This window comes from Phocoena phocoena, chromosome 2 (assembly GCF_963924675.1).
Source record: "Phocoena phocoena chromosome 2, mPhoPho1.1, whole genome shotgun sequence".
Classification (NCBI taxonomy): Eukaryota; Metazoa; Chordata; class Mammalia; order Artiodactyla; family Phocoenidae; genus Phocoena; species Phocoena phocoena.
Genome location: NC_089220.1, coordinates 86,259,615 through 86,283,603, shown reverse-complemented (window position 1 = coordinate 86,283,603; position 23,989 = coordinate 86,259,615). Strand labels below are relative to the sequence as shown.

Sequence of the window (23,989 nt, the reverse complement as noted above, 5' to 3'; positions counted from 1 at the left end):
AAATAGACAGAAAGGGCGAACAACGGATAGAAGGCGGCCATTAGACAAGGACCAATGTGCCTACTGTAAAGAAAAAGGTCATTGGGCAAGAGAATGCCCTAAAAAAAGGAACGGGGGAAGGATCACTAAGCCTTTTCATCTGTACGTGGCCGAGAATAAAGGTATTGCAAAGGGAGTACTAACTCAGAAACTGGGCCCCTGGAATCGCCCGGTTGCGTACCTATCAAAGAAATTGGATCCTGTGGCAGCAGGATGGCCCGCCTGTTTAAAAATAATCGCCGCGGTGGCCGCTTTGGTCAAAGATGCTGACAAACTGACTTTGGGGCAGAACCTAACGATAACAGCCCCCCATGCATTAGAAAGTGTAATTCGCCAGCCACCCGACAGATGGCTAACAAATGCCAGGATGACTCATTACCAAGCCCTGCTGTTAAACTCAGATCGTATTAAGTTTACCTCAGCCACAGGACTCAACCCGGCCACCTTGCTACCCGACCCTGACCTGGAAAGCACTACCGTCATCCATGATTGTCAGGAAGTACTGGCTGCAGCACACCGTAGCAGACCAGACTTGATGGATCAGCCCCTCCCCAACGCCGACGTTACCTGGTTTACTGACAGAAGCAGTTTCCTAGAGGAAGGTAAGCGTCGGGCGGGAGCAGCCGTGGTAGACGGGAAAGAGGTCATCTGGGCAGCCACATTACCGCAAGGGACATCGGCCCAACGGGCTGAACTAATCGCCATGACTAGAGCATTGGAACTAGCAGAAAACAAAAAGGTAAACATCTATACGGACAGTAGATACGCATTTGCTACCGCCCAGGTCCATGGGGCCATTTACCAACAAAGAGGGTTGCTCACCTCGGCGGGCAAAGAAATTAAAAACAAAGAAGAAATAGTGGCACTGCTAGCTGCCCTCATGCTCCCCACTAAAGTCAGCATCATTCATTGCCCCGGACACCAGAAGGACAATACCCCGGTGACAAGAGGCAACAACATGGCAGATAGGGTGGCACGAGAAGTGGCTCTATGGGAAATCATACTAGAACTATCAGATGAGAGTCCTGGGAAACCAAATGATAGGGGAACAAGTACCCCAGCCATAACTAAAGGAACATTATCTCCTCAACAAGCAAAATCCATGCTACAACAGATTCACAGATGGACACACTTGGGAACCAAAAAGATGATGTCCCTACTACACAAGACAGGTTATGATACCCCTGGACTAACTAAATTAGCTGAGCAGATTGCACGAGAGTGCATTCCATGCCAACAGGTAAACTCCCATAAAGGAAAACTTGAGGTCGGAAAAAGGCTCAGAGGAGACCGCCCAGGAGCCTATTGGGAGGTCGACTTCACTGAAATACGCCCTGGAAGGTACGGTAACAGGTATCTTCTAGTTTTTATAGATACCTTCTCAGGATGGGTAGAAGCTTTCCCGACGAAGGAGACAGCTACTGTGGTGGCCAAAAAGATCTTAAAAGAAATTTTCCCCCGGTTCGGGGCACCAAAGGTAATAGGATCAGATAATGGTCCCGCCTTCGTCGCCCAGGTAAGTCAGGGTGTGGCCAAATACCTGGGGACTGATTGGAAATTACATTGTGCCTATAGACCCCAGAGTTCAGGACAGGTAGAGAAAATGAATAGAACTCTAAAAGAGACCCTAACTAAATTGTCCATAGAGACTGGCGGTACAGATTGGACGGTGCTCCTTCCCTTAGCCCTGTTCCGGGCTAGAAATACCCCCTCCCGCTATTATCTTACTCCATTTGAAATACTATACGGGGCTCCACCTCCTCTTTTTACGCTAAGGAAAATATTAAGTCCTGACTGTCAGAATAACACTGACTTATATGCTAGGCTGTTGGGACTCCAGTTGGTCCAAAAGGAGGTGTGGTCCCAGCTGGCAGAGGCTTACCGACCAGGAACACCAGCAGAGGCTCATCCCTTCCAAGTCGGAGATTCCGTGTACGTCCGTCGGCACCGAACCCAGACTCTAGAGCCTCGGTGGAAAGGACCATACATCATCCTGCTCACCACCCCCACGGCTATAAAGGTAGACGGCATCGCTGCGTGGATCCACGCTTCACACGTGAAGGCCGCACCAGCATCTGCAACATCGGAATGGCGAGCCCAAAAGACCAGCAACCCGCTCAAGCTCAAGCTTCTGCGATCATCAGATTTATAACTTTAACTTTGTTACCCCTACTGACTGTGAGTAATTTTAGTCCTCACCTGCCCCAGCGTTTAACCTGGCAGGTAATTTCCCAGACTGGAGATGTAATATGGTCTGTTAGCAATATCGCTCCCCCATGGACCTAGTGGCCAAACCTTTTTCCTGATGTTTGTAAACTGGCCATAGGGGCTCCCGGTTGGGATTTAGAAGACTATTATGATCAACATAATGTTCCAAAAATTTTATCAACTAGAGCTGATTCCTCCGGAAAGGGTTGCAAAAACGGGATTCGGAGGACTGGGCTCAGAGCTCCTGCTTTCTACATATGCCCCGGGTTCCATCGCCACAGGTCCCTTAATTATAAATATGGAGGAACTGAAAACTTTTATTGCAAAAGCTGGGGATATGAAACCACAGGAGACACCTATTGGAAGCCCACCTCTGGCTGGGACTTTATTAAGGTGACAGCCAATTATACACACCCAACCAACCCCTTAACTTATAGGCCTGAATGTACTAAATGGTGCCATCCCCTTAAGATTTCTTTTAGTGAACCAGGAAAAAAAGATAAAAAACTGGATAAATGGCCATTCATGGGGAATCAGGTTTTATAAAGAAGGATATGATGATGGATTACTAATGACCATCAAACTAAAAATTGAAACCCCTACTCCAGTTCCTATAGGCCCCAACCCTGAGATAGGGCACTCTTTGCTACCTTTGGCCCCTCCCACAGCGTTACCAGAGATAAGAAACCAAACTTTTGAGCCAAAAGGAATGACAATCAAGCCCAAGACCCCCCCGGGACCGAATGCTGTCATTGGTCCAGGCGGCTTTTGAGGTTTTAAATGCCACAAACCCGGAGGCTACCAAATCATGTTGGCTTTGCTACGCTGCTCCTCCCCCTTATTATGATGCTATAGGATATAATTCTAATTATAATAATGTTAACACTCCAGATCAATGTCGATAAAAACAAGAAGAAAATAATAAATTGACCCTGGCCTCAGTATTAGGAAACGGTACATGTGTAGGAACGCCCCCCTCGTCCCACCGACATCTTTGTGCCAATTTAAGCCTCCCACAGGGCTCAGGGTATCTCCTCCCTCCTCCGGATGGATGGTGGGCATGTAACACAGGATTGACCCCCTGCATTTCTTTAGAGGTCCTTAAAGCTTCAACCGATTTTTGTGTGTTAGTTCAGCTGGTCCCCAGACTCATTTATCATTCAGATTCATCCTTTCTAGATAAATATGAGGGCAGAGGAAGGTTTAAGAGGGAACCCATAACACTCACCCTGGCTGTACTCCTAGGACTAGAAATGGCAGCCGGGGTAGGAACGGGTACAACAGCCCTCATCCAACAACCCCACTATTATGATGCCTTAAGGCAAGCTGTAGATGTTGACCTCCGGGCGTTAGAAAGTTCCATAACTCAGTTAAAAGAATCCCTCACCTCGCTTTCAGAGGTGGTAATGCAAAACAGGAGGGGATTAGATCTGCTGTTCCTTAAGGAGGGCGGACTATGTGCTGCACTAAAAGAAGAATGCTGTTTTTATATTGATCATTCTGGGGCTATTACCAAAACTATGGACAAACTTAGGGAGCGCCTGGACAAAAGACAACAGGAAAGGGAAAATCAAAAAGGATGGTTTCAATCATGGTTTGATAAATCTCCCTGGCTTACTACTTTAGTTTCCACCTTGTTAGGGCCCCTCATTATTTTATTGTTGCTCTTAACTTTTGGACCATACATTCTGAATCGCCTGATAGCCTTTATTAGAGAACGCATTAGTACGGTACAAGTTTTAATGCTAAGGCAACAATACCAAAACTCGCAAAAAGAAACTGAAATTCCATGATTGAAATTAGTTACAAAAAAAAAAAGGGGGGGAATGTGGGGCCTTTAGGGACTTTCCACCCCCTCACTTGTTCCCGTAAACCAATTCTTCTCCCTATCGTGCGCCACTCCTTCTCCCTATCGAAACCAATTCTTCTCCCTATCGTGCGCCACTCCTTCTCCCTATCGAAACCAATTCTTGGAGTTTTTCAGTTGACGGGGACTTGCCAGACAGCAGGTAATTTTCCAGTTGCCCGTAACAGGTATACGCCCTAACCGCCACAATGAACAGACAACTATAACGGCCAGAAGGTGGGACAAAAGTTCCTAAGCCAATGAATTCAAAAGTCACCACATTTACCCAATCATTGTGAGAATATACCCGCCCTATGAGTAAATAAACCTATAAAAAGTATGTGATTCCGCTTTTAGGGGTTCCCCATCGGCCTCCTGCGTGAGGTTCAGGGAACCCCGGTGCATCGGCTCCTAATAAACCTCTTGCATGTTGCAGCGGCTCTCGACTCTTGGCGGTTCTTGGGCGAGTTGGAATCCCTCGTAGACCGTTTGGGTCTAACACTCTAACAGGCCCTTTTTGACTTTCAGTCTTGGAACTCTGGTGGCCAGACACACCATCCAAATTCAACTGGACCTCTACCCCCATCAAAGCCGGACCCCACCAGCTGCAAGTCCTCATCAGCAGCAACAGATCAAGGAGATCAAGGGCTACAAGTACATCTTCGTTGCTGCAGGAAGGGCTTCTTGAGGCTCACACCCACCTCCTCAGGCTTTCCCAGTCATCCAGCCACTCCCCCGCCCCCCTCCTGACACCCTCTCAGCCCCCTACCCCTCCAGGCCCATTTTGCTCTCTTCTCCTCCTGAGGGTGTGGTGTTATCTTTGCTCCTTCTTTGTCCTCTTCCCCCCCTGCCTGGGGGTGAAGGAAGTGCTGTTAGAACCACTGTGCATCTCGGGAAGAGACAATAAAAATGCTTTATCTATCATCAGTGTTCCTTTTTGTGTGCTAACAAGCTACTTATTGCTACTGGCTGGTCCTCTCGGCCTGACTGCCACCTGTGTGGCTGGGCCCTCCCTGCTCTTCCTGTCTTCTCTCTCCTCCTGCAAGATCTGCAGCCACAAAATAAGTGCAACGTGATTCCCCTCTAAACCACCCTCTCTGGAATCCTAGATCCCAGGTCTCTCCATTTAAATTGTCTTAGTGAGCCTGCAAGCAGAGGCTGGAGGGAGGTCTGGGGAGGGCGGCCCAGACATGCTGGGAGGACACTGTTGCCTGCGGGGACCAGCCAGAAGCTGCTGCCGGCCGGAGAACCTGGGGACAGCGGGGCAGGGCCCACTCACAGTGGTAGCGGGCTGCCGCCCAAAACAGGCCCTCATTTTCCCTGACCTCATCTCCCCTTCTTGCTCCCTCACCCACTCCCTCTCCCCAGTCTGACCTCCTCAGCCTCTCTTCCTTCATTGTGTGTGTTTTTGTTATTTTAAGAACAGGGAGCCACTCTTTTGTATTTTCTTCCTGTGATTCTCTAGATCATTTGTGCTCTTCTTAGATAATTTGGAAAGTACAGAAAAGTGAAAAGAAACAAAAGAAAAATCACCGATAGCTTCCCCATCCCAGAAGAAATCTCTGCTAACATTTGACACTTATCTTTCTGGTCTTTTCCCCCCTTTCACTGTGTTTTTGAAAGTTATCATTACATGGCTATCTATCATCAAAAAGACGAGAGATAATGAGTTTTGGTGAGGGTGTGGAGGAAAGGGAAACCGTGTGCACTGTTGGTGGGAGTGTAAATTGGTGCAGCCACCGGGGAAAACAGCATGGAGGCTCCTCAAAAAATTAAAAATAGAACTACCATATGATCCAGTAATTCAACTGTTGGGCATATAACCAAAGGAAATAAAATCACTATCTCGAAGAGATATCTGCACCTCTGTGACACTAGCCAAGATATGGAAACAACTCGTGTCTGTCAACAGACGAATGGATAAAGAAGATGTGGTGTATACAATGGAATATTAGGCAGCCGTGAGAAAGAAGGAAATCCTGCCATTTGCTACAGTATGGATGGACCTTGAGGACATTATGCTAAGTGAGAGGTGATTCAGATAGAGAAAGACAAATACTGTATGATACAGCTTATACATGGAATCTAAAAAAGCTGAACTTGTAGAAACCGAGAGGCTGGAGGCAGGGGATTGGGGAGTGTAAGGCCAACTGGCCCGAGGCAGGGGAACACAATCAGATTCACAGGTTGCATCAGACTGAAACTCTCTGGACCACCCAGTTCCAGAAACTGACCTGGAGACTTTGCACCCGGCCCAGCCTTCCCGCCTTTCGAGGGGCGGGACTAATGGTCCCCCAGGATACCCAAAAAGACCACCAAATAAGGAATACCCTGCGCCCTCCCAGATTCACCACACCCCTTTCCCTTCTTCCCCTATAAAGTCTTGCCCAACCCTCGCCCGGGTGCGACTTCTCTGGCCCCTTTCTCTCGGACCAGTGAACCTCGCCCGGGAGCGCTCCCTAATAAAGCTCACTTGAAGCTTTCCTCTGTTTCGCGGTGCCATTTGTTAAGATCCGACCTTACATTTGGTGCCGAAACCCGGGAGGGGTACCAAGCCCCGCGGGTTACCGCGCGGGCCGCTCCTCCCCTCCCCCAGGAGACAACCAGGGAACCTCTACTCATCCACCCGATCCGGCAGAAAACGGGGTAAATCCCCCTCCCTTGTTCCCTCCAACCCCCAGAGACCCTGCCCACCGGACTCCCTGTCCCTAATGGCGGCCACGTCAGGGACTCCTCCGTCCTCTCTCCGGGCCTCGGGCAACTGTGGAGACGTCCCAATTGCCTGACCGCTCTCCAACTCGCCGGGCCTCGGGTGATTGTGGAGACGTCCCAATCGCCTGACCGCCCTCCGACCTGCCGTGAATTGGAGACTGAGACCAGGGACGCCTCTCTCCCTCTCCATTCACTCAGGGACAGACTGGGGGTCATGGGAACCTCACAATCGAAACCAGATCCTAAGACGCCCCTGGGGTGTCTCCTAGCCAAGATCTCCGTTGCCGACGGCTTATTTTCTATTCCACTGTGGCCTGGCCACAATATCCTCTAGACAATTAATCCTGAAGGGACTTTCGATTTTAACATTCTCCGTGATCTAGATAATTACTGCCGCAGGACGGGCAAATGGTCCAAGGTACCCTATGTTCAGGCCTTCCGGTATTTACGCTCCCGCCCTTCCTTCTAACATCTCCTACATCCAAGCCCCTAATTTCCTTTGACGATGACCCCTCTCCACTAAACGACCCACCCGAATCTCTCGCCTCTCCCCCCTCCAGAACTCCTCTCCAACCTCCACCCTACCCTGAAGCGGTCCCGCCTCCTGAGCCCGCTCAGGCCCCTCCAACCGTTCCCCCGCCTCCCTTAACGGTTTCTCCTCCCACGCCCCTTGCTGCGCCAATTAGTGCACATACACGCTCTCACGACTCCCAAGATCCAAATCTCCTCTGCCCTCTGAGGGAGGTAGCAGGAGCACAAGGATTAGTTAGAGTTCATGTTCCCTTTTCCCTCCAAGATCTCTCTCAAATAGAAAAGCGATTAGGCTCCTTTTCTGCTGACTCTTCCCACTACATCAAAAAATTTCGCTACCTCTCTCAAGCTTACGATCTAACCTGGCACGATATCTTTGTGCTCCTATCTTCTACTCTGACCCCTGACGAGACAGAAAGAATTCAAACTGCTGCCCGAAACCAGGCAGATCAGGTTCACCTTACCGACAACTCCATGCCTGTCACGGAGCGACTGCCGTACCTGGCACCGATCCAGACTGGACTTATCAGGATGGCCGTCGAAAGCGCGACCTCATGATCCAATGCCTCCTGGCTGGCATGCAGGCTGCCACTCATAAGGTAGTCAATTTTGAGAAACGAAAAGAGATAACCCAAGAACCTAACGAAAATCCAGCTATCTTTCTCAATCGCCTTACAGAGGCCTTAACTCTATACACCCGGCTGGATCCCGACACCCCAGCAGGAGCAGCGGTCCTAGCCACCCATTTTATCATCCAATCATCCCCGGACTGATTTCCGAAAGAAATTAAAACGGGCAGAAGACGGCCCTCAAACCCCTATTCGAGATCTGGTAAAGATGGCCTTTAAAGTCTACAATGGCCGTGAGGATTTGGCAGAATCCGACAGGCTCGGATGCACCAGAAGGTGGCCCTCCAAACCCAAGCTCTTGTAGCCGCCCTAAGGCTGGCCATCTCCCATGGATCACAGCATCCACGGGATCCACAAAAGGCAACCCCGCCGGGGGCCTGCTTCAAATGCGGAAAAAAAGGCCACTGGACTCGCCAATGTCCCAATCCCCGACCTCCTTCTAAGCCCTGTCCCAGCTGCGGGCTAACAGGCCACTGGAAGAGTGACTGCCCTACGACTGGCCCTCCCTCAGCGTCTCCACGCGGCGGGCAGGCCGACCCAACGGCATTACCATTCGAACTGCTGGGATTGACTGACGACTGACAGCGCCCGGACTCGAAGAACCCCATCACCCTCGCCGAGTCCAGGGTAACGCTACAGGTAGCGGGTAAGTCCATCTCATTTCTGGTGGACACGGGGCTACCTATTCGGTCCTGCCTACTTATTCCGGGCCAGTTTCTCCTTCCCAGATCTCGGTCATGGGTACTGATGGCAAACCATCCTTCCCACTCCAGACCGGTCCACTCCCATGTCATATCGAAGGACTCCATTTTACTCATTCCTTCTTAGTCATACCATCCTGCCCAGTTCCCTTGCTAGGCCGAGATGTCCTTTTCCACTTAGGGGCCTCCCTCCAGCTGGTTAGACTTGACCCTAAGGAACCTAAGGTCCCCTCCTCCCAACTCCTGCTTCCTCTTCTCGCCTGCCTCTAGAACCCTCCCCCTCCTATCCCCCTCTTCCAATCACACCGAACCCAGTCAATCCCCAAGTCTGGACATATTTTCCTATAAGTACATTCTTTTTAATAGTTACGATCACTCCACTGTTTGGATGTACCAAATGTTTCTCATTAGTCCCCTACTTATGGGCATTTTGGCTGTTGCTAGTGTTTGTCTTAGACAAAGCTACAGAGAGTGTCCCAGCACTACATGTCCGATAATTCCCATCCTCTAAATCTGCCTGGGGGCAGGGGTAGTTCCACAGGCATGCAGACACAGTGTGGGCAGAAGGAAGGGTGAGCCAGGAGGAGAGAGTAGGAAGAAGGGCAGGGAGGGATGAGAGTAGGGAGTGGGTCTGGTGGGCTTTGGGGGCAGAGGCCAGACTCAACCAAGCCTTACTTCTGACTTAAAGGAAGCTGAGTAATATTCCATTGTATATATGTGCCACATCTTCTTTATCCATTCATCCGATGATGGACACTTAGGTTGTTTCCATCTCTGGGCTATTGTAAATAGAGCTGCAATGAACATTTTGGTACATGACTCTTTTTGAATTATGGTTTTCTCAGGGTATATGTCCAGTAGTGGGATTGCTGGGTCATATGGTAGTTCTATTTGTAGTTTTTTAAGGAACCTCCATACTGTTCTCCATAGTGGCTGCACCAATTCACATTCCCACCAGCAGTGCAAGAGTGTTCCCTTTTCTCCACACCCTCTCCAGCATTTATTGTTTCTAGATTTTTTGATGATGGCCATTCTGACTGGTGTGAGATGGAATATTACTCAGCCATAAAAAGAAACAAAATTGAGCTATTTGTAATGAGGTGGATAGACCTAGAGTCTGTCATACAGAGTGAAGTAAGTCAGAAAGAGAAAGACAAATACCGTATGCTAACACATATATATGGAATTTAAGAAAAAAAATGTTATAAAGAACCTAGGAGTAAGACAGGAATAAAGATACAGACCTACTAGAGAATGGACTTGAGGATATGGGGAGGGGGAAGGGTAAGCTGTGACAAAGCGCGAGAGAGGCATGGACATATATACACTACCAAACATAAGGTAGATAGCTAATGGGAAGCAGCTGCATAGCACAGGGAGATCAGCTGGGTGCTTTGTGACCGCCTGGAGGGCTGGGATAGGGAGGGTGGGAGGGAGGGAGACGCAAGAGGGAAGAGATATGGGAACATATGTATATGTATAACTGATTCACTTTGTTATAAAGCAGAAACTAACACACCATTGTAAAGCAGTTACACTGCAATAAAGATGTAAAAAAAAAAAAAAAAGGACGCCCCTGCTTCCCTTCCTCCCTCTCCCTCTCCCCCAACCTTATCCCCAGGGGGCCTGCTGGGTCGTGCCAGAACCCAGAACCCTCAACATCTCTCACCACCTCTCACTGCCCTGTCGCTGAACGGCTCAGAACTCTTACCTATCAGCCCGGTGAAGAGGCACTGCCACTGAATCAAGGAGGACAGCTGTCTGTCTGTCTCTCTGTTCTCCCAGTCTCTGTGTCTCTCTTACACACACACACACACACACACGCATATCTCCCGGCCTCCAAGACTAGGGGTTTCAGACTTGTACTGAGGGCCCCCCTGAGCTGTGGGGAGGAGAGTGATGCCTGTGAGGCCTTCTCTTTTCAGTCTTGTGCCCCACCCAGGTCCCAGGGAGAACCTATAGGGGCTAGGGATTGGTAGGGGCTGAAATCAGGATCAGTGGCTCCCCCATCACCACGGCCAAGATATTGGCTGGGGAACCCCACACACCCTGTCTCAGGCCACTGCTGCTCCCCACTATGGAGAGGGATGTGCGTGCTCTCAACCATGAACCTGCAGCTCTCACCACACTGGTCCAAAACCTGATAAAATGCATGTCAGCCAGGAGTCCTTCTCCACAAGCGACGCCCCCCCTCAGACTGTGTCTGAGGCTGCCTCTGAGGAAGAGGGGAGGGTACCATCACCTGAGGCTCAGGCAGGGCTTCCAGACAGTTCCAGGACACTGCAATGAGGACATCTGCCCCCATGGCCTTTTGTTTGTTCATTCTTAACTTTAAAGAGAAAATTCTTTTTATATCATAAAAGAGACATGTTCATTCCAGAAAATCTAGAGAACACCAATAAGCAAAAAGAAAAAAAATACTGCTAACATCTTTCAGAATAGGGTTCAAAATCCTCTGTTCATACACATATGTTTATAACAAAAGTCAATTCGTGCCCTACACATTATGTAACCTATTCAAGCTTAATATATCAAATGTAGATTTCTGTCTAAATATACAATTTTGCACCCATATATTAATAGTGTACAGAATTCTGTGATGGAGATGATCATTTAACTAGTCCCTAAGAACAGGGCCTTTAGGTTGTTTCCAACTTTTCAGTGTTATAAACAGCACTCAGATGAGCAGCTTAAGTATCTAAATCTTTGTGCACTTTCTAAATACTTTGCTTAGAATAAATTCCTAAAGAAGGAATGCTGAGGTCAATGCCAACCCCTAGGTTCCAGTTTTCTCATTTCCAACCAGGACTAGTTGAGTGTAGCAGAAAGGGAAGGGAACATGGACTCACATGGGCTCTGTGTTCAAATTTCACTCTACATATGTGTGGTTTGGGCAAGTTACTTATCACTCTGAGCCTGTTTCCTCAACCTTGAAATGGGGTTTCCTCAACCTTAAACCAAGAAATTCCACCAAAGGTAATTTTTACTTCTACCCCATGTTCCTATTGAGCCTGTTGCTGGTGTTGATGGGGGGTAGGGGATGGGCCTCCCCAGGACGCCTCACTCATGCCCTTCGTGGAGTCACCGGGTTCTCTCCCCAGAGCTCAGTTTCCATGGCCCTGGGCCTTCTGGGGGTGGGAATGGAACAGGAAGGGTGGCATGACTTTTCTGCTTTGTGTCCTCCCACTTTGATTCCCAGGAGACGCTGTCTACTTGGACGGTGAACCCCAGAGGCAGGAGTATGTCGTGAATGATTACGGCTTCCTATCAAGGGAACAAGAACTGGATCTGTCCCTGCCTCTGGAACTATGGACAGGTGAGTCTCAGCCCTGTTCATGGCCCATCCGGGCCCTGGACTCCTAGGGAGAGGGGAGGAGGACCAGATGGGAGGGTGCCCTTCATGCAAGCTTCACCCAGAACTGCTGACAAGTGGTGACTAAATGGCACCAGGAAGCTGTGAGACATGACCCCACAACTTCCTGGGAGCTAGGGGAGCAGCCATAGAAAGTTGGAAGGTGTTCTTTGCTGATCACGTCTGATTAGGACAACAGGATTTAAGGGGGAAGGACAGCTGAAGGCACCCACTCAGGAATTCCACTAAGAGGGTGAAGATGAAGGGACAACAGTGACAACGGCCATGATGGCGGCTGGTTTTTTATTTGTTAACTGTGTTTCCAGCGGGGACCCAGCTGACACGCTTACTTAATCCTCACAACACCAGGCGACAGTCCCTAGGGTCAGTTCTGTCACACTGAGGAAAACTTGTGCCCGGAACATCTCATCCAGAAGCACGGCTGAAGAGCAGCAGTGCGTCTCCCTCCCCATTACTATTTGCTCTTTGGTTATTTGCTTTTGAAAAAAAAAAAAAAAAAATATATATATATATATATATATATATATATATATATATATATATATTTATTTATTTATTTATTTGGCTGCACAAGGTCTTAGTTGGATTACACAGGATCTTTAGCTGCAGCATGTAAACTCTAAGTTGCGGCATGTGGGATCTAGTTCCCTGACCACGGATCAAATCCGGCCCCCTGCATTGGGAGCGTGGAGTCTTAGCCACTGAACCACCAGGGAAGTACTTGGTTATTTGCTTTGATTACGTATCTTTTTATTATAAAAGTAATACAGGGATTTGCCTGGTGGTGGCCCACATCACAAAGTGTATGAAGAACCCAGCAGCAACCACCTCACAGAAGAGGGCCCACAACACAAAAAGGTGAGGAACCCAACATGAACACCCTCAAACCAGAGGGCCCACACTGTAAAGGGGATGGGAACACAGCAGGAACCACCTTAAACCAGAGGGCCAACATAACAAACGGGATGTGAATCCAGAAGGAACCACCACACATAAGAGGGCCCACAACACGAAGGGTATGAGGAACCAAGCAAGAAGCACCTCACACCACAAGGCCGACATCACAAAGGGGATGAGCAACAAAGCAGGAACCACTTCACACCACAGGGCCCACATCACAAAGGGTATGGGGAACCCAGCAGGAACCACCTCACACCAGAGCACTCACATCAAAAAGGGGAAGAGCAACAAAGCAGGAACCACTACACACCAGAGGGCCCACATCACAAAGGGTATATGGGGAAACCAGCATGAACCACGTCACACCAGACGGCACACATCACAAAGGAGATTAGTAACCCAGCAGTATCCACAACACATCAAAGGGCCCACTTCATAAAAAGGTGAGGAACCCAACAGGAACCACCTAAAAATACAGGGCTCACATCACAATGGGGATGGGAACCCAGAAGGGGCTACCTCTCACCAAAGGGCCCACATCAGAAAGGATATGAGGAACCCAGCATGAAGCACCTCACACCAGAGCGCCCACATCACAAAGGGGAAGAGCAACAAAGCAGAACCCACTTCACACCAGAGGGCCCACATCACAAAGGGTATGAGGAACCCAGCAGGCACCACCCCACACAATGCGGCCCACATCACAAAAAGGTGAGGAACCGAACAGGAACCACCTCAAACCAGAGGGCCCACATCACAAAGTGGAGGGAATCCAGCATGAACCACCTCACACCAAAGGGCCAGTATCACACAGGGGATGGGGATCCCAGGAGGAACCACCTCACATCAGAGGGCCCACATCACAAAGGGGATGGAAACCGAGCAGGAACCACCTCACACCAAAGGGCTCACATCATAAAATGGTGAGAAACCCAACAGGAAGCACTTCAAACAAGAGGACCCACATTATAAAGGGGATGAGCAACAAAGAAGGAACAACCTCACACCAGAGGGCACATATAACTAAAGGTATGAGGAACCGAGCAGGAACCACCTCACACAAGGAGGCCCATATCACAGAAAGGTGAGGAACCCAGTAGGAAACACCTCACACCAGAGTGCCCACATCACAAAGGGGAAGAGAAACAAAGCAGGAAACACTTCTCACCATAGGGACCACATCAAAAAAAACGTGAGGAACCCTCAGGAACCACCTCACAACAGAGTGCCCAAATAACAAAGGGGATGGAAACACAGCAGGAACCACTTCACAAAAGAGGGTGCACATCACAGAAACGTGAGGTACCCAACAAAGAACACCTCAAAGCACAGTGCCCACAACACAAAGGGGATGGGTACCCAGCAAGAACCAGGTCACACCACAGAGCCCACATCACAAAGAAGATGAGGAACCCAGCAGGATCCACCTCACACAAGAGGGCCCAAATCACAGAAATGTGAGTTACCCAACAGCAACCACCTCACACCAGAGTGCCCACATCACAAAGGGGATTTAAACCGAGTAGGAAACACCTCACATCAGAGGGCCCACATCACAAACGGGATGAGGAACACAGCAGGAAGCACCTCACACAAGAGGGCCCACATCAAAAATGGTATGAGCAACACAGCAGGAACCACTACACACAGGAGTGCCCACATCACAGGAAGGTGAGCTACACAACAGGGACCACATCAAACCACAGGGCCCACATCACAAAGGGTGTGAGGAACCCAGGAGAATCTACCTCACACCAAAGGCCCCACACAATAAGGTGAGGAACCCAACAGGAACCACCTCAAACCAGAGGCCCACATCACAAAGGGGATGGACAAAAAAGCAGGAACCACTTCACAGCAGAGGGACCACATCACAAAGGGGAAGGGAATCCAGCATGAACCACCTCACACCAGAGGGCCCACATCACAAAGGGGATGAGTAACCAAGCAAGATCGACCTCAAACCAAAGGTGCCACATCATAAAAATATAAGGAACCCAACAGAAACCACCTCAACCACAAGGTCCACATCACAAAGGGGATAGGAACCCAGTGGGAACTACCCCTCACCGAAGGGCCCATATCAGAAAGGAAATGAGGAACCCAGCAACAAGGACCTCACACCAGAGTACCCACATCACAAAGGAGAAGGGCAACAAAACAGGAACCACTTCACATCAGAAGGCACACATCACAAAGGGTATGGGGAACCCAGCAGGAACAACCTCACACCAAAGGGCCAACATCATAAAAAGTTGAGGAACCCAACAGAAACCACCTGAAACCACAGGGCCCACATCACAAAGGGTATAGGAACCCAGTAGGAACTACCTCTCACCGAGGGGCCCATATCACAAAGGATATGAGGAACCGAGCAGGAAGGACCTCACACCAGACTACACACATCACAAAGGGGAAGAGCAACAAAGCAGGAACCACTTCACACCATAGGGCCCACATCACAAAGAATGTGAGGAACCCTAAGGTACCATCTCAAACCAGAGTGCCCACATCACAAAGGGGATGCAAACACAGCAGGAACCACTTAACACAACAGGGCCCACATAACAGAAAACTGAGGTACCCAACAGGGAACTGCTCAAACAAGAGTGCCCACATCACACAGGGGTTGGGTACCCAGCAGGAATCACCTCACCCCAAAAGGCCCACATCACAAAGGGGATGAGTAACCCAGCAGGATCCACCTCACACCAAAGGGCCCACAACACAAAAGAAATGGGAAAACCTGTAGGAACTACGTGTCACCAAAGGGCCCACATCACAAAGGATATGAGGAACCCAGCAGGTAGCACCTCACAGATTGTGGCCCAGATCACAAAAAGTTGAGGAACACAACAGGAACCACCTCAAACCAGAGGGTCCACATCACAAAGGGGATGAGAACCCAGCAGGAACCACCTCACACCAGAGGGCCCACATCACAAAGCGGATGGAAACCGAGCAAAAACCACCTCAAACCATAGGGCCGACATCACAAAGGGGATGAGTCACCCAGCAGGATCCACCTCACAGCAAAGGGCCCACATGACAAAGGGGATGAGGAACCCAACAGGAACCACCTCAAACCAGAGGGCCCACACCACAAAGGGGAGGAGAAACAAATCAGGAAGAACTTAGCACCAGAGGGCACAGAGCACAAATGCTATGAGGAACCCAGAAGGAACTACCTCACATAAGGAGGCCCATATCACAGAAAGGTTAGGAACCCAATACTACACACCTCACACGGGTGTGCCCACATCACAAACAGGATGGAAACCGAGCAGGAAACACCTATCACCAAAGGGTCCACATTAAAAATGGAATGAGGAAACCAGCAGGATCCACCTTACACAAGAGGGCCCAAATCACAGAAAGGTAAGGTACTCAATAGCAAAAACCTCACACCAAAGGGCCCATATCACAAAGGGGATGAGGATCCCAGCAGGAAACACCTCACACCAGAGGGCCCACATCACAAAGGGGCTGAGCAACACAGCAGGAACCACTTCACACAGGATGGCCCACATCACAGGAAGGTGAGCTACCGAACAGGGCCCACCTCAAACTACAAGGCCCACATCACAAAGGGGATGAGAAAACGAAGCAGAACCCACTTCACACCATAGGGCCCACATGACAAAGAATGTGAGGAACCCTCAAGAAACACCTCACACCAGAGTTCCCATATCACAAAGGGGATGGAAACAGCAGGAATCACTTCACACGAGAGGGCCCACATCACAGAAAGGTGAGCTACACAAAAGGGACCACCTCAAACATGAGAGTTCACATCACAAAGGGTGTGATGAACCCAGGATCCTCCTCCTCACACCAAAGGGCCCACATAATAAAAAGGAGAGGAACCCAACAGTAACCACCTCACACCAGAGGGCCTACATCAAAAAGGCGATGAGTAACCCAGCAGGATCAACCTCAAACCAAAAGGCCAACATCACAAAAAGGTAAGGAACCCAACAAAAGCCACCTCAAGCCATAGGGCCCACAGCACTAACGGGATAGGAACCCAGTAGGAACTACCTCTCACCGAAGGGCCCATATCACAAAGGATATAAGGAACCCAGCAGGAAACGCCTCACACCAGAGCACCCACATCACAAAGGGGAAGAGCAACAAAGCAAGAACCACTTCACACCAGAGGACCCACATCACAAAGGCTATCAGGAACCCAGCAGGTAGCACCTCACAGAATGCGGCCCACATCACAAAAAGGTGTGGAACCCAACAGGAACCACCTCAAACCACAGGGCCTACATCACAAACGCGATGAGAACCCAGCAGGAACCACCTCACACCAGAGGGCCCACATCACAAAGGGGATGAGCAACAAAGCAGGAACCACTTCACAACAGAGGACCCACATCACAAAGGGGAAGGGAATCCAGCATGAACCACCTGACACCAAAGGGCCCACATCACAAAGGGGATGAGGAACCCAGCAGGAACCACCTCACACCAAAGGGCTCAGATCATAAAACAGTGAGGAACCCAACAACTTCACACCAGAGGGCACACATCACAAAGGGGATGGAAACCCAGCAGGATCCACCTCACAGAAGAGGGCCCAAATCACAGAAAGGTGAGGTACCCAACAGCAACCACCTCACACTAGAGTGCCCACATGACAAAGGGGATGGAAACCGAGCAGGAACCACCTCACATCAGAGGGCCCACATCACAAAGGGGATGAGGAACACAGCAGGAAGCACCTCACACAAGAGGGCCCACATCACAGGAAGGTGAGCAACCCAACAGGAACCACCTCAAACCAGAGGGCCCACATCACAAAGGGGATGGACAAAAAAGCAGGAACCACTTCACAGCAGAGACCACATCACAAAGGGGATGGAAACCGAGCAGGAACCACCTCACATCAGAGGGCCCACATCACAAAGGGGATGAGTCACCCAGCAGGATCCACCTCACACAAGAGGGCCCAAATCACAGAAAGGTAAGGTACCCAATAGCAAAAACCTCACACCAAAGGGCCCATATCACAAAGGGGATGAGGATCCCAGCAGGAACCACCTGTCACCAGAGGGCCCACATCACAAAGGGGATGAGTCATCCAGCAGGACCCACCTCACACCAAAGAGCCCACATCACAAAGGGGATGAGGAATCCAGCAGGAACCACTTCACACAAGAGGCCCCACTTCACAGAAAGGTGAGCAACCCTACAGGGAACACCTCAAACCAGAGGGCCCACATCACAATGCGTGTGACAAACCCAGCAACATCCACTTCACACCAAAGGGCCCACATAATAAAAAGGTGAGGAACACAACAGGAACCACCTCAAACCAGAGGGCCCACATCACAAAGGTGATGAGTTACCCACCAGGATCCACCTCACACCAAAGGGTCAACATCATAAAATGTTGAGGAACCCAACAGAAACCACAGGGCCCACATCACAAAGGGTATATAGGAACCCAGTAGGAACTACCTCTCACCGAGGGGCCCATAACACAAAGGATATGAGGAACCGAGCAGGAAGGACCTCACAGCAGAGTACACACATCACAAAGGGGAAGAGCAACAAAGCAGGAAACACTTCACACCATAGGGCCCACATAACAATGAATGTGAGGAACCCTAAGGTACCATCTCAAACCAGAGTGCCCACATCATAAAGGGGATGCAAACACAGCAGGAACCACTTAACACAACAGGGCCCACATAACAGAAAAGTGAGATACCCAACAGGGAACTGCTCAAACAAGAGTGCCCACATCACACAGTGGTTGGGTACCCAGCAGGAATCACCTCACCCCAAAAGGCCCACATCACAAAGGGGATGAGAACCCAGCAGGAACCACCTCACACCAGAGGGCCCACATCTCAAAGCGGATGGAAATCGAGCAAAACCCACCTCAAACCATAGGGCCCACATCACAAAGGGGATGAGTCACCCAGCAGGATCCACCTCACAGCAAAAGGCCCACGTGACAAAGGGGATGAGGAACCCAACAGGAACCACCTCAAACCAGAGTGCCCACATCACAAAGGGGATGGAAAAACAGCAGGAACCACTTCACACAAGAGGCCCCACTTCACAGAAAGGTGAGCAACCCTACAGGGAACACCTCAAACCAGAGGGCCCACATCACAATGCGTGTGACGAACCGAGCAACATCCACTTCACACCAAAGGGCCCACATAAAAAAAAGGTGAGCAACCACCTCAAACCAGAGGGCCCACATCACAAAGGGGATGGGAACCCAGTAGGAACTACCTCTTACCAAATGGCCCACATCACAAAGGATATGAGGAACCCAGCAGGAAGCACCTCACACCACAGCGCCCACATCATAAAGCAGAAGAGGAACAAAGCAGGAACCACTTCACACCAGAGGGCCCACATCACAAATGGTATGGGGAACCCAGCAGGAACCACCTCGCACCAGAGGGCCCACATCACAACGGGGATGATTTACCCAGCAGGATCAACCTCCACCAAAGTTCCCACATCATAAAAAGGTAAGGAACCCAACAGAAACCACCACAAACAACAGGGCCCACATCACAAAGAGGATGGAAACCGAGCAGAAACCACGTCACAACAAAGGGTCCACATAATAAATGGGATGAGGAAACCAGCAGCAACCACCTTACACCAGAGTGCCCACATCACAAAGGGGATGGAAACACAGGAGTATCCACCACACAACAGTGCCGAAATCACAGAAAGGTGAGGTACCAAACAGCAACCACCTCACATCATAGTGCCCACATCAGAAATGGGATGGAAACCGAGCACCAACCACCTAACACCAAAGGGCCCACATCACAAAGGGAATTATGAACCCAGCAGGAAGCACCTCACACCAGAGGGCCCACATCACAAAGGGGCTGAGCAACACAGCAGGAACCACTTCACACAGGATGGCCCACATCACAGGAAGGTGAGCTACCGAACAGGGCCCACCTCAAACTACAAGGCCCACATCACAAAAGGGATGAGAAAACGAAGCAGAACCCACTTCACACCATAGGGCCCACATGACAAAGAATGTGAGGAACCCTCAAGAAACACCTCACACCAGAGTTCCCATATCACAAAGGGGATGGAAACAGCAGGAACCACTTCACACGAGAGGGCCCACATCACAGAAAGGTGAGCTACACAAAAGGGACCACCTCAAACATGAGAGCTCACATCACAAAGGGTGTGATGAACCCAGCATCCTCCTCCTCACACCAAAGGGCCCACATAATAAAAAGGAGAGGAACCCAACAGTAACCACCTCACACCAGAGGGCCCACATCAAAAAGGCGATGAGTAACCCAGCAGGATCAACCTCAAAACAAAGGGCCAACATCACAAAAAGGTAAGGAACCCAACAAAAGCCACCTCAAGCCATAGGGCCCACAGCACTAACGGGATAGGAACCCAGTAGGAACTACCTCTCACCGAAGGGCCCATATCACAAAGGATATAAGGAACCCAGCAGGAAACGCCTCACACCAGAGCACCCACATCACAAAGGGGAAGAGCAACAAAGCAAGAACCACTTCACACCAGAGGACCCACATCACAAAGGCTATCAGGAACCCAGCAGGTAGCACCTCACAGAATGCGGCCCACATCACAAAAAGGTGTGGAACCCAACAGGAACCACCTCAAACCACAGGGCCTACATCACAAACGCGATGAGAACCCAGCAGGAACCACCTCACACCAGAGGGCCCACATCACAAAGGGGATGAGCAACAAAGCAGGAACCACTTCACAACAGAGGACCCACATCACAAAGGGGAAGGGAATCCAGCATGAACCACCTGACGCCAAAGGGCCCACATCACAAAGGGGATGAGGAACCCAGCAGGAACCACCTCACACCAAAGGGCTCAGATCATAAAACAGTGAGGAACCCAACAACTTCACACCAGAGGGCACACATCACAAAGGGGATGGAAACCCAGCAGGATCCACCTCACAGAAGAGGGCCCAAATCACAGAAAGGTGAGGTACCCAACAGCAACCACCTCACACTAGAGTGCCCACATGACAAAGGGGATGGAAACCGAGCAGGAACCACCTCACATCAGAGGGCCCACATCACAAAGGGGATGAGGAACACAGCAGGAAGCACCTCACACAAGAGGGCCCACATCACAGGAAGGTGAGCTACACAACAGGGACCACATCAAACCACAGGGCTCACATCACAAAGGGTGTGAGGAACCCAGCAGAATCTACCTCACACCAAAGGCCCCACATAAAAAGGTGAGCAACCCAACAGGAACCACCTCAAACCAGAGGGCCCACATCACAAAGGGGATGGACAAAAAAGCAGGAACCACTTCACAGCAGAGACCACATCACAAAGGGGATGGAAACCGAGCAGGAACCACCTCACATCAGAGGGCCCACATCACAAAGGGGATGAGTCACCCAGCAGGATCCACCTCACACAAGAGGGCCCAAATCACAGAAAGGTAAGGTACCCAATAGCAAAAACCTCACACCAAAGGGCCCATATCACAAAGGGGATGAGGATCCCAGCAGGAACCACCTGTCACCAGAGGGCCCACATCACAAAGGGGATGAGTCATCCAGCAGGACCCACCTCACACCAAAGAGCCCACATCACAAAGGGGATGAGGAATCCAGCAGGAACCACTTCACACAAGAGGCCCCACTTCACAGAAAGGTGAGCAACCCTACAGGGAACACCTCAAACCAGAGGGCCCACATCACAATGCGTGTGACAAACCCAGCAACATCCACTTCACACCAAAGGGCCCACATAATAAAAAGGTGAGGAACACAACAGGAACCACCTCAAACCAGAGGGCCCACATCACAAAGGTGATGAGTTACCCACCAGGATCCACCTCACACCAAAGGGTCAACATCATAAAATGTTGAGGAACCCAACAGAAACCACAGGGCCCACATCACAAAGGGTATATAGGAACCCAGTAGGAACTACCTCTCACCGAGGGGCCCATAACACAAAGGATATGAGGAACCGAGCAGGAAGGACCTCACAGCAGAGTACACACATCACAAAGGGGAAGAGCAACAAAGCAGGAAACACTTCACACCATAGGGCCCACATAACAATGAATGTGAGGAACCCTAAGGTACCATCTCAAACCAGAGTGCCCACATCATAAAGGGGATGCAAACACAGCAGGAACCACTTAACACAACAGGGCCCACATAACAGAAAAGTGAGATACCCAACAGGGAACTGCTCAAACAAGAGTGCCCACATCACACAGTGGTTGGGTACCCAGCAGGAATCACCTCACCCCAAAAGGCCCACATCACAAAGGGGATGAGAACCCAGCAGGAACCACCTCACACCAGAGGGCCCACATCTCAAAGCGGATGGAAATCGAGCAAAACCCACCTCAAACCATAGGGCCCACATCACAAAGGGGATGAGTCACCCAGCAGGATCCACCTCACAGCAAAAGGCCCACGTGACAAAGGGGATGAGGAACCCAACAGGAACCACCTCAAACCAGAGTGCCCACATCACAAAGGGGATGGAAAAACAGCAGGAACCACTTCACACAAGAGGCCCCACTTCACAGAAAGGTGAGCAACCCTACAGGGAACACCTCAAACCAGAGGGCCCACATCACAATGCGTGTGACGAACCGAGCAACATCCACTTCACACCAAAGGGCCCACATAAAAAAAAGGTGAGCAACCACCTCAAACCAGAGGGCCCACATCACAAAGGGGATGGGAACCCAGTAGGAACTACCTCTTACCAAATGGCCCACATCACAAAGGATATGAGGAACCCAGCAGGAAGCACCTCACACCACAGCGCCCACATCATAAAGCAGAAGAGGAACAAAGCAGGAACCACTTCACACCAGAGGGCCCACATCACAAATGGTATGGGGAACCCAGCAGGAACCACCTCGCACCAGAGGGCCCACATCACAACGGGGATGATTTACCCAGCAGGATCAACCTCCACCAAAGTTCCCACATCATAAAAAGGTAAGGAACCCAACAGAAACCACCACAAACAACAGGGCCCACATCACAAAGAGGATGGAAACCGAGCAGAAACCACGTCACAACAAAGGGTCCACATAATAAATGGGATGAGGAAACCAGCAGCAACCACCTTACACCAGAGTGCCCACATCACAAAGGGGATGGAAACACAGGAGTATCCACCACACAACAGTGCCGAAATCACAGAAAGGTGAGGTACCAAACAGCAACCACCTCACATCATAGTGCCCACATCAGAAATGGGATGGAAACCGAGCACCAACCACCTAACACCAAAGGGCCCACATCACAAAGGGAATTATGAACCCAGCAGGAAGCACCTCACACCAGAGGGCCCACATCACAAAGGGGCTGAGCAACACAGCAGGAACCACTTCACACAGGATGGCCCACATCACAGGAAGGTGAGCTACCGAACAGGGCCCACCTCAAACTACAAGGCCCACATCACAAAAGGGATGAGAAAACGAAGCAGAACCCACTTCACACCATAGGGCCCACATGACAAAGAATGTGAGGAACCCTCAAGAAACACCTCACACCAGAGTTCCCATATCACAAAGGGGATGGAAACAGCAGGAACCACTTCACACGAGAGGGCCCACATCACAGAAAGGTGAGCTACACAAAAGGGACCACCTCAAACATGAGAGCTCACATCACAAAGGGTGTGATGAACCCAGCATCCTCCTCCTCACACCAAAGGGCCCACATAATAAAAAGGAGAGGAACCCAACAGTAACCACCTCACACCAGAGGGCCCACATCAAAAAGGCGATGAGTAACCCAGCAGGATCAACCTCAAAACAAAGGGCCAACATCACAAAAAGGTAAGGAACCCAACAAAAGCCACCTCAAGCCATAGGGCCCACAGCACTAACGGGATAGGAACCCAGTAGGAACTACCTCTCACCGAAGGGCCCATATCACAAAGGATATAAGGAACCCAGCAGGAAACGCCTCACACCAGAGCACCCACATCACAAAGGGGAAGAGCAACAAAGCAAGAACCACTTCACACCAGAGGACCCAC

At 50.3% G+C, this 23,989-nt stretch overlaps 1 protein-coding gene across 1 annotated transcript in view; it reads left to right on the top strand.

The window, feature by feature from the left end:
• Positions 1-23,989, top strand: part of LOC136118449 (protein-glutamine gamma-glutamyltransferase 5-like) — a 67,214-nt gene that overhangs the window by 18,650 nt on the left and 24,575 nt on the right. The window contains 2 exon segments of the mRNA XM_065871713.1: positions 11,867-11,929; positions 11,931-11,982. Coding sequence (XP_065727785.1) covers positions 11,867-11,929; positions 11,931-11,982 — 115 coding nt within the window.